Raw genomic sequence first — 12,529 nt, 5'->3', positions numbered from 1 at the left:
CTAGCTGGATACATGTCCATTTTCAGTAGAGGCCCGGGGAGAAAAGCTCCACATAGAGATACATAATAATACAATTACATAAAAGAAGTTATACAGTGTTAATAAAAAATATTTAGGAAATGTAAAAAAGTACAGTGAAAACAAAAATCGAAAATCCCCCCCCCCCCCTTTTTTTTTTTTTTTTGGTATTCCAGTTCATAGGTTACAGTGATAATTTATGCATAAAATGCTTATAATTAGTGTACGTAGGATAGATTGTAAATATTACATATGAAGACATGAAGGAAGGGAGGGAATGAGTTAGGGGGAGAAGAAATTAGCCAGGGTTAGTGCAGGTGCATAGCCAGTGATTATTGAGATGTGATTTTAGATGTTTTTTAAAAAGTAGGAGAGAAGTCTGAGCTGTGATTTCGGTTGGAAGTTTATTCCATAATTTTCCTACAGAGTTTGAGAACAAGGAGTCACCTGCTGAGTTGTTTGATTTAGTTGTGTTAATCAGTAGTTTGTTTGAGGAACGTAAATTTTTGAGGTTGTTATATGGTATGATAAGGCTAGAGAGAATAGGAGTGTTGTTAGGTTGATACAGGGTCTTGTGGGCTAAAGTAAGTTGGTAAGATTGAAGCTGGTTAGGGAGTTCAAGCCAGTTTAAGTGTTTAAGATTTAAGCAGTGGTGGGTTCTGAAAGGGGAGCCTGTAGCAAATCTAGCAATATTATTGTAGGAAGTTGCTAGTTTCTTGAGGTTGTTTTTGGAGATATTAGTATATATGGGAGCAGCATAGAGCAGAGTGGATAAAAGGTGAGTTCGAGCTATGGCAGACCTAGCTTCTGTAGAAAGATAGTTTTTGATGCGATAGAGAGATCCTAGTTTCTTATTAATTAATTTTATTGTATTGTTTATGTGTGTCTCGAAGTTTAGGTTGTTGTCAATTGTTATACCTAGTAATTTAGTGGTAGGGTCAGGTAAGATAAGGGTACCATTATTAGAAATAATATTTATTTGTACAGGGGAAGACTTTTGGGTTGGGGTGAAAAGTAGCAATTTAGTTTTTTTGGGATTTAGAAGAAGGCAACGGTAGGAGAACCATTGTTCAACAGTTTTAAATGCTTTTTGAGTAATTGACTGAAGTTCGGTTGGTGAGGAGGCAGAGCAGATTAATGTAGAGTCATCTGCGTACTGAATGCAGGTGGAGTATGGGATTTCAGATTGCAGGTCATTTATGAAGATAGAAAATAAAAGTGGACCTAAAATAGAGCCCTGTGGAACGCCGAGGGAGATTGGGCGGTGATTGGATAGTTCATTTTGCCAGAGTACGGCCTGCTGACGATTGCCAAGGTAAGATGTAAACCATTTTAAAGATAGAGAATCCAAGGAGAGAGACTTAAGGGTGTGGAGAAGAAGTTGATGGTTGACCATATCAAAAGCTTTGGATAGGTCAATGAAAACTGCGGATGATAGTCTATAATAACGCATGCACTCAGGTCTCTCAACAGCAGGTACAAGTAAGACTCAATCATTGTCCACGCTGGTGTTAACGACCTGAGACGTACCTCCTTGGACTACATGAAAAGAGACATAGAGGAGCTCTCTGATTATGTAGCCCAAGCAGGTATGACCCTGACCTTGAGCAGTATCCTACCTTCACCAAGAATGATGCCACAATACAGAGATAAGATGATCAGCTTTAACAATTGGCTTAAACTCTGGTGTCATTCAAAGGGGATCCAATGTCTGTCTGCCTGGGATGATATGCTGGACAAGCCATGCTGCTTCGCAAGGGATGGCTTGCACTTGTCACCCCTGGGATTCCGGATTTTGGCAAAGGCTCTTGCCACCCCCATAGTGCCTTTTTTAGGCAAGGCTCAAATTCTAAACCTACCACCCTAGAACAAAACAAAGAAAAAAAACTAAGGGCAATGCTGCTCAATGCCAGAAGTCTCAACCTCAAGATGCACGCACTCGAGGCCCTTCTCAGTATGGAGAACATCGATGTCTGTGCTGTGACCGAAACCTGGTTCAAGGCTCCTGAGAGCACCCCAGCACTATCAGGTTTTACCTCATATCATGCGTTCCGGCCCCAAAACCCGGACAATACCAAGAAAGGAGGAGGGGTATCCATATTCATCAAGGACACCCATACCTCAAGATTGGTGGCATCGCACGATGCATCGGAAACCATCCAGGTGCAATTAACCATAGGCAAGACTGCTCTGCAATTTGTAGCATGTTACAGGCCACCCTCGCAAACTCAGGAACCTCATATGGCCTTCCTGAAAACACTGGAGGGGATAAATGTATCTCCGAACACCATCATACTAGGTGATTTCAACTACCCTAATATAGACTGGGAACACTACTCAAGCCCAAACACTCTAGCCCAAAAGTTCCTGGAATTCATAAACTCAAATGCCATGGAACAACTAGTCACCATCCCCACAAGAGGAGAAAACATACTTGATCTCATCATCACGAACATGGGAGCACAATGTTCAACGCCGAAGTATACCCCTCACTGGTGAGATCTGATCACAAACTAATCTCGCTGGAGGTCCTCATCCGCCCCACCGAAATGAAAAAGACCACAGTAAAGAACTTCTCGAAAGCCGACTTCACACTTCTAAAGACTAGTGTGGTCTCCTTTAAGGCCCCTGAGCCGGCGGTTAACATTACTCAAACCGCTGAATCACTTACAAATGCCTTCTACCAGCACCTGCAGGGCTGCATGGATCAGGCAATCCCAAGCAAAACAAAGACTCTTTGTACCAAAGGCAAGTGTCCAGTCTGGTGGACCCCACCCATAAACAAACTCTACAACAAAAGGAGAAAGCTACTACAAGATAGAGCAAAATCCTTAAAAGGTAAGACACCGCTGATCACTTTAAGTAAAAAGCTATGAGCTCTCATAAAATCATCTAAAGCTAATTTTGAGAAAAAAATAGCTAAGGACTCTAAAGACAACCATAAGGCATTCTTTAGCTATGTCAGAAACCTAGGAGGAAACTCCCAGATATGCTCAGAATTAGTTCAAAATGATGTGAAGATTACTGATCCTACAGACATTGCCAACATACTGGCTGAAAGGTTCAGTGCAAACTCCCCAAAGGAGAGATATCTATACCAAATGATTGTAGCCCCCCAAACATCTCTAACGCCCAGGTGAGAACTGCTCTCTCCAAGGCAAAGAACACAGCATCCATGGGACCTGATGGTGTCCCCGGCTGTGTGCTCCATGAACTCAACGAGGAATCAAACCCACAGTTAGGACAGCTGTTTAATCTTAGTCTCACCTCCGGATACGTACCCAGGGAGTTGCGCACAGTGACTGTGGTCCCACTCCACAAAGGCGGTGCCTCCACCGACCCTGGAAATTACAGTCCCATTAGCTTGACAAGCCTGATCTGCAAAGCCATGGAGAGGATCGTAATGGATCTCATAAATAAAGACATAGGGAACTTGCAGACTTTGGATCCAACCCAGTTTGGCTTTGTCAAAGGCAGATCATGCCTTCTAAACTTGGTTGACTTTTTTGAAACAGTCACCAAGGCCATTGACGAGGGAAAGGCAGTCCATACAGCCTACCTAGACCTGGCGAAGGCTTTTGATACAATACCTCACTCGGGTATCATTGAAAAACTCATCAACTTAAATGTAAACCCATACATTACAAGATGGGTTGCAAACTGGCTGAGTGACAGAACCCACAGGGTCAGAGTTGCTGGCGCCATGTCAGACTCAAAGCCTGTCACAAGTGGTGTCCCACAGGGCTCAGTCCTGGGCCCACTCTTGTTTGGCATCTACTTTTCTGAAGTCCAAGCAAACACAGGAGGGTTATGGCTGACAAAGTTTGCAGATGACTGCAAACTGGGCCGTAGTTGAAAACACATCCGACACAGATATCCTTCAGAAGGGTCTCACAGAAACGGATAACTGGTGCCAGAGTCATGGCCTAAAGTTAAATGCCAAGAAATGCATAGTCATACCCTTCGGGAAAAATAAGGTTACCCCTAGCTACCATATAGGTGGCAATCCCCTGAACACAGAAGAAGTTATTAGGGACCTGGGAACCCAGGTTGACAGTAGCCTTTCATTCGACACTCATATTGCTAAAGTAGTTAGGAAGACCTTCTACATTGCCCACCTTATCATGAAGGGATTCACATCTAGATCAAGGGAAGTCATAGTCTCCCTATACTCATCACTCATCAGACCAATGATCGAGTACAATGCCCCACTCGGAATGTATCTGACCCGACACTTGCAGCAGCTGGAGAGGCCACAAAAGTTCCTCACCAAAAGGATAAAGGGTCTCAAAAATCTGTCTTATGCTGCCCGACTGAAAGAACTCCAGTTATATTCAGTTGCTTACCGCTTGCTCAGAGGTGACCTATGCCTGACATACAAGGCCATGTCAAACCCAGATTTGATGAACATGCTTCATCTCAAAAAATCTAGATCCCTCAGAGCCACAAGGGAGGGAGACTTAAACCTCGACACGGTTATTAATAGGACGTGCTGGAGGGATAGATTCATCACCCAAAGACTCCCTATGCTGTGGAACAAAATCCCGGTTTATGTGAGGCAGAGCACCTCGCTGGCCTTGTTCAAGAGGAATCTTGACCAATGGATGGGAGATCGCAGATACACCCCAGGGGTTACCTCAGTGTCACTGCTCGACAGAGGCACAGCAAAATAATGGGCATAGTTTCTCCAAACTAAAGGGGTGGCGTAAGCCACAAAACTATGGGCTAGGCTTATAAATGCCCTCGGGCAGATAGCCTAGTATGAACCTATGAACCTATGAACCTATTGTTATTTCGGTTGTTGTTGATATAGTTTGTGAATGATAGTAGGGCAGTGGTAGTACTATGAAAAGGTCTAAAGCTATGTTGGCAGTTGGCAAGTAGGTTATTTTTAAGAAGGTGATTGAGTATCTGCTTGTGAATGCATTTTTCCAGAATTTTAGCTATAGGGGATAGTAAAGCTATGGGACGATAGTTGGAGAAGTCAGTGGAGATTCCACCTTTATGTAATGGGATAATATGTGAGATTTTCCAGATTGATGGTACTTCACCTTCTTTTATAGATCTGTTTATCAGAATGGAAATCGGGTAGGCTAGGGCTTTAGCACTTTTTTGCAAGAATTCTGCTGGGAGTTTATCTGCAGATGGGGAGGTTGGTTTTAACTTTTGGAGAAGGGAGGAGATGTAAGAAGTGGATACTGGTTGGGGATGAAATTGTGGTGGTGGATTATGGGAAGATGTGGGCAAGTTAGATATATCAGGTGATAGGTGGCTAGCTAGAGTTTGAATGGTTTCTGTGAAAAAAGAGTTGAAGGCATTGGCAGTTTCTTTTGGATTATTGGGGTTAGATCCTTGGGGACTGGGTGTGATTGATTGGCCTGGGTAGAGAAGATTATTAATCTTTATATAATTATTAAACCCCAACCACTCCAACGGAATCATGGGAAACCCGCATTCAAATGCAAATTGAAGAACAGACAAAATATTAAATAACACAAAATATAACTAGAATAATATTGTTTATATTAACATTTGAACTTTTATCAAACTGAAGTTGTATAAAACCAAAAGAGCTGGTTAAATGCACAAAGCCAAACCTATATGAGTTATTTCCATTTCTAAGGCATTAAAGTTGTTATGAACCAGTTCAACTTTTACTAGCAAAACTAAATACAACCCTAGTTGAGTTACTACATATGGGATATTATCCCTTCCAGTACAACATCTGGAAAAGACATGCTCTGATACATCACAAAGCACATGATGCTTTGGGAAAGGAGTAAAAAAGTAGTTCTCACTGAAAAGGTATATATTCCTTATTTTAAAGTAGACTAGGAAAGCTGTCTGATGTTAATGAAACCACCAAGCTCCCTGATGTTCTTCAGAGTGTAAAACGCTTTCCATATAATTATGCAGCAGGAGGGAGTCATGTACCCATCTTCAGCTCCAGAATGAATGAGTCTTATCAGCCCTCTTTAATTATCGGTTTCCAAATATGACCAAATAGCAGTTTTAGAGTTAGCAATATTACCCTGAAAATTTAGGGCAACTACATTAGTTAATTTGAGTACTAAGTGACAAAGTGAGCATAGTGTGGCATATGTCAAAAGCTATTTTAATGTTGAATATGTAACCTCCTCACACCTTCCAACACTAACTCATTCTGTTCTTGGAGAGTGCTGTGCACTTGATCAGCAAAATGGAAATTCTCTCCTAGAGTTAATATACTTTGAAACAATATATTATAAGACACTCAGTTTAGCATAAATCCTATAAGTGAAAAACAGATGCTACTCGATCCATATAGCTTATAGTATAATATTGACCATCACTGATACCAGTTACCCAAGTACACAAGTCAACAAATTTATCCTTAAGAGTATATATACAAAGGCTCTGTAATAGATTAAACAGTTGTAAGAAGACAGTTCAAGAATGTTATGGTAGCTCTGTAATGCAACTATCAGTTTATTATTCCTTTTGAATTTCTTCAGGCCCTGTAATCACTTAAGCTATCTGCAAAAGTACAATCTGTTTGGGGAAGGAAGGGAGCCCCTCCAATATTCTCAAACATTTTCTTTAATGTTCTTTTTGCATCTTAGTTTTGGAAATCACTTTCTTCCTAAAAGTGTGCAGAGCAGACTCAAAATATTCAGCTTGTACTAGTAAGTAGAACAAGATTCCTCCTAAAATAAGGAGTACACACAAGCATACGCTCAAGTCTTTAATAACTTCCCAGTCACAGACCTTAACTTCAACTGAATGTGCAGCTGAGCTAGTAGTGTCAACATAACATACAAGCCCCACTGCCCCTCTATCATTTAAACAAAAAAAATTTACTAAACCTATGAAATGTCCTTGTACATGAGTCAAATTATTTTCAGCTGCTGCCATTTATAACCATAAAATGGCTATTTTTGCAGATATATTCCTATCACATAAGTATGTTTTTGTATAGCTCTGTGGACTCTGTGTGCTGCTTGAGTAATAAAGCTGGCGAGAGATGCTCAGGAAAAAAATGCACTTGTTTGAATTCTGCCTAACTACACGCTGTACTCATATTTTGTCAACTTTGTAACTACTGAATGAACTACCTACTTGTGATGCTAATTTCAAATGACAACTGTATTTATCTGCAGTTTTTATTTCAGTCTTTCCTACATTGCAATGACCCTGGTATCAGAAATACAACTTTTCTGTCCTTGAACAATTTTATGGATACCAACACGTCCAGTTTATAAGTAGTGATGCCGAAATGACTTTTATTTTTATTACAGATGCAACAAGGACAGTGATAGCAAAATTTTTATTTGTCAAAAAAATTGCTGTATATGACTTCTAACTGTAAAAAAATGCATGGGTTGCTTCATCAGATGTGGGTATAGGGGGAAGTAGCTTCACCATAAGAGTTAGAGCGGGAAGCAGCCCCCCCCACTGACGTGTGCTGCTGTGCTGTTGCAGAGGTTAGTGGGCAATGTGTTTTTAGATTTCTTATGATGGCAGCCCCCTTACTCTGTGATTCCAATCTATGTTCCATCAAAAGTGACTCACTATGTAAATATTGCAGTTGTGTTACTTTGTGATGTATCGATGGTGACAGTGCAGTGATAATACTTTTTAAGATTTGTTATGTAGGGTTATGGGCGATTGGCAGCCCCCTTATTCACGTATTCTAACATGAGTTATGGGTAAATGGCAGCCCCCTTATTTACACATTCTATTGTGGGGTTATAAACAAATGGCGGCCCCCTTACTCACCTATTCTAGTTTGGGGTTATTGGGGAATGGCAGACCCATTGTTCACATATTCTAATGTGTTCTATCTCCAGCCAGTGATCCAAAGTAGGTATTATATGGATATGTTTTTAAATATATGCAATAATGCGTATATATTTTATTGTTGATATACATTGTAGGGGAGCTGTTTAACTGGGCAGTGCATGGGCTAAAACAAGTTTGGGTCTACTGTTGTGAAACTCAGTGTATCTTAATCTGAGTAACTGCCAAAACCATACCCTGCATACAAAACAAATTATGTACAAATAAAGCATACATCATCTAAAAATACGCAACTTTAAAGGAAAATTTCTTCAGAGCAAACTATAATAAAATGCCTCTCTCTGCACATTTATCAAGAAAATGTTATTGTAAAAAATGTCATCTTTTTGTTTTCCTAAATCATAATAAAAGAAGAGTAGCTTTAATCAAACTCTGCACATAGGCAATAACCACACAATCCTTAATATCACTGCATCATCCTAAACTTAAAATGGAACCTGGAATAGAAAAAAATATATATATTGTAAACACAACAGATAAAATACCAGTGTTTTAGTTCCACAACAGAGTTTAAATAAACTGCACATGTGACAATCAAAACACTCGGAAATAACTATTTAAACAAATGCTGTGTATATTGGGCAGCCAGAAACTGCCATCATTTAGTCTTATACATGAACTGTTTATGACAAGTTTTCAAGCAAAACAAATCTGATACATTAAAATATTGTATAGCCTTGCTTTAAACTTCTCAGATGAAGCTTATTAGTAAGAGTGTTGTGCTCCACCACATTTTTCCTATTTCTTCCATTACACAATGTCAGATGTACACAATGTCAGATGTAATACTCTATGCTTGGGGGATAAAAACTGAGAGCCATGCTGCTAGTTAGTTGCGGGAGTGTTGGTTGTCAAGGGATGGACGTGTCAGGTACGCTGCATAGGAAGTTAGCATTCTGTTTTTCTTTGGAAGACTACAATTTTACTATAGAAAATGTAATCGGCAGTAGTATTTAGAACAGTTATTATTTATACGACAGTGCAAGTAGTCAATAATTTATGCACATTGACATTGTAAGTTCCACCGGTACTGTTGCCCCCCCCCCTTTGTATGGCATATAATGGTTTTGTCAGTTATGTGTCCCATGTAGTGCCTGAAAAGAAGCTTGACAAAAATTACACAGCAGATGGTAAACTGTTGGCTAAAGCTTGCAAGTCTTGCACTTTGAAACACTAAAAATACTTACTGCTAAATCTCCATTTGAGTACTATTTCTCCAGAGTTCGCATACTGATACCATGTAGTTATCAAACAGCATTTCTTGCATCTGTGGGAGACACACATGACTACTGGTGCTAGGTTAGGCTTTTATTGGTCAAATAATGCGATGTTCTCGCTCGTTGGTTGGCTGCCACGTGGTCAGGTTCTGCCACAGCAGTAAATAACTGAACATTGTTTTTATTTTTTAAATCTCCCAAGTCTCAAAAAAATTTAAAAAAAATCGGGAATTGAAGGGGCCACTCGGGAATTCATGGCACCCCATTATTTTCCCCTCAAAACCAGTAAATTCTGAGGAATTCAGTACAGTTGAGAGGTATGCTCACTACTCTTTCTAAGGAAGGGGCTAGCTTTTCTACTGTTAAACTTCAGTTGGTAGACATTTCCAACTTTCACGCTGGAAATTAATCCTTCTCTTTAGCCTTGTCCAGATTATGTAAAGCCTTCATGAAGGGAATTTTCCTCCTTAGACCCCCAATAAAGGATCCCTCTCCTTCTTGGGATTTTATTGCGGCCCTTCAGGGTTAAACTCAAAAAGCCTTTGAAATGGCGGACAAAAGTGATATGAAGTTTTTTTCTTGAAAAGCAGACTTTTTAGTAGTTATCACTTCAGCAAAAAGAATTTCTGAGCTTCAGGACCTATAGGATAAGCCACCTTACATTATATTTCATAAGGACAGGGTGTCTGTATGGACCAACCTGTCCTTTCTTCCTAAAGTGGTGAGAGAGAAAAGCATTAACCAGTCTATACAATTACCAGTTTTCTTTCCAAAATTTACAAATAAAGGCGAACACATGCTTCACCTTCTTATCTTGCACAGACAGTAATGTTTTTATCTTCACAGAACAAAACAGTTCAGGAGGTCTGGCTAGCTGTTTGTATCCTTTCCCTCTAACCACTTAGGTCAGGCAGTTTTTAAGATTACTCTGGCTAAATGGATTATGGATTGCATCTTGATGATTTATTCTCAAAAAGAATTAAAATTGCCTCAGCCTCCTAGAGCTTACTGTACTAGATCTATGGCTACTTCATCTACTTTTTCATTGAGAACTTTCATTGATGACACCTGCGCTGCAGCCACTTGGTCAAAGACTCATACTTTTGTTAGACATTACAAACTGGTCATTGTTTCCAGAAGCAGAGCTTCCTTTGGTTTGACAGTGCTGTGGCAAGCCCTTTTATAGGGCTTCCCAACAGCTACATAGCTGGGGACTCTGACCCATTCGTGAGGAAGAATAAAAAGGACAACATCATATTTAGAAATTATATACTTACTGTAACTTGACATCTGTGTTGTCCATTTTCATTCTTCTTCACCTTCCCTCTCAGCCCCCCCCCCCCCCCCCCCCGGCCCTGTCACTCCTAGAAGAATCTTTGGATGGTATTGGAACCTTCAAGTTCCTAGTTTGAGCCTCAATCCCTTTCTTATACCTATTTCTGTCTCTATAACTAAGTGGGGAGTAGGCAGCAAACTCAGTTTGAGGAATTGGGGATAGAATAGAGCATTATGGGTAGAGGAAAGAGCTTGAAAATTGGATCTGAAGTCTTGTCAAATTCTAGATCCATTCATGAGGAAGAATGAAAATGGACAAGACAGATGTCAAGTTATGGTAAGTACATACATTCTAATCTCAATCATAGTGTTTATTTGTACCACTGCCAAATCAGTGCTACAGTTGATGAAGTGTGAAGGTCACATGCCAGTAGTTGGTGACAAGAAAATTGCAGATTCTGTCATTGATTGCTTCTTACATTCACTTTATTTGTTTATAATTTTATAACAACTAAGAGCTACAGGTAAATAGGAACAAAATACTTAATCACACTTTAAAAAATAATAAGTAATAAATAAAAATGATTAAATAGTTGTAAAATCATCATAATATATTTAATAAACGTAAAAAGGCATAGATACATTGAGCACTGTTGTAATCTGCCTCAGAATTTATATTTCATACAAATGTGACAGTGGTCGGCTACTTTCTGCTGACTGTGCTTTGCCTTTTCGTGTATAGTAAATATTTTATGGTGATTATTGTTATTATTATATTTATTGCTTAGAATTTTGAAATTTGATTACAGACTTGTTTTTAATTAACTTCTTATTTATACTTCATACAAATGTGACAATCATTGTCTACTGATATCACTCACTCTGTTTGCAGGTGCTTTTATGTTTATTGCTTGGATGACTACGGTCAGCATTGGAGTCATCGTAGCCCGTTTCTTTAAACCTGTTTGGCCTGATAATTTGTGGTGTGGGCAGAAGGTCTGGTTTCAGGTATGTGCAATATATTTAATATTAAATAATTCTGCAAACCTTTAAAATTTTTCCAGGAATTAAAGAAAAAGAAAGATTTCTGTTGTATTTCAATATATATAAATTAGAAGAACTACTATGCATGAATTCATTTCTTTTTTTTTTTACTCAAATGATTTTTATTTTGATGAAATAACACAATAATTTAATACATTCATAACATTCAATAGCTATTTACAGTATTTACATTCAGCCTGACAAAAAGAATTCAGATAAAAACATTTGTAGTTAAATAATAAGTTAATATATAAACTATGATAGTTAGGAAGAGTTTGGTTCCATCTGTAGGGTATCAATCAAATTCAAAACTTTCCTCCACGGGCTATTAACCAATGGCTTAGGAAAAGTTCTTTAGCTCTTTTCTTCATTAGTATGCATTTCTTCAGTGATGATAGGAATTCCTCCATTGTGGGTGCTACATTAGTGTTCCATCTTCTAGTTATAAATTTTCTGGCTGTTTCTCACATTGTCCACAACAAATACAGGTCATCTTTCTTCATATTATTACTATTAACAACATTCAACAAAATTAAAGACTTTGTCAAAACAAATATATCAGTATAGATAGCTTGAAGAAATTTGTTAATCTCATTCCAATATGGTTTAATATTAGTACAGTCATAAAAGATATGAGACCAGTCAGCATTAGTGGACAGATGGCATCTCCAAAATAACTTGCTGTTTGAAGGGTTCATTTTTGAGAGTTTCTCAGGTGTCAAAAAGGATCTGTGTAGAAATTTCCAATGAAAAATCCTCCAGAATTGTCAATAAGAAGTTAGTTTAACTGAAAATAAAATGTTTGTTTTATCTTCCATTGATAATGATACTTAAAACCCTTTAATAAGGTGTTGCCAGTAAGAATCTTTAGGAGCTGTCTTATAGACAATTAAGGTGTTATATAGATATGATAATTCATTCTTAACATTAATATTGTTATACAGAATTCCAAAAATTCAGTTTATAATTTTTGGTACGGTTTTGAAGGACAAGTTATGTATTATTCTACACAGATCCTTATGCTGTGACATGCTGAAGAACCAACCAGTCATTAGGGGATAGGCCATAGGTTGACAATATACTTTGTGTGTTCAAAGCTTGTTGGTTTTCAGTACATTGCAAGCAGCAAAACAGGT

General features: G+C 38.7%; 1 protein-coding gene across 2 annotated transcripts in view; it reads left to right on the top strand.

Moving 5' to 3' along the window:
• LOC122813347 (putative ferric-chelate reductase 1) overlaps window positions 1–12,529 on the top strand; it is an 817,655-nt gene that overhangs the window by 434,148 nt on the left and 370,978 nt on the right. For both annotated transcript variants that reach the window (XM_044085613.1, XM_044085612.1), the window contains exon 10: window positions 11,242–11,357. In XM_044085613.1, coding sequence (XP_043941548.1) covers window positions 11,242–11,357 — 116 coding nt within the window. The remainder of the gene's footprint in view (window positions 1–11,241; window positions 11,358–12,529) is intronic.

Source organism: Protopterus annectens, chromosome 10.part0 (genome assembly GCF_019279795.1).
Source record: "Protopterus annectens isolate FY-2018-M chromosome 10.part0, PAN1.0, whole genome shotgun sequence".
Lineage (NCBI taxonomy): Eukaryota > Metazoa > Chordata > Ceratodontiformes > Protopteridae > Protopterus > Protopterus annectens.
Note: the sequence above shows the minus strand (reverse complement) of the source record. Positions and strands in the feature narration are given on the sequence as shown.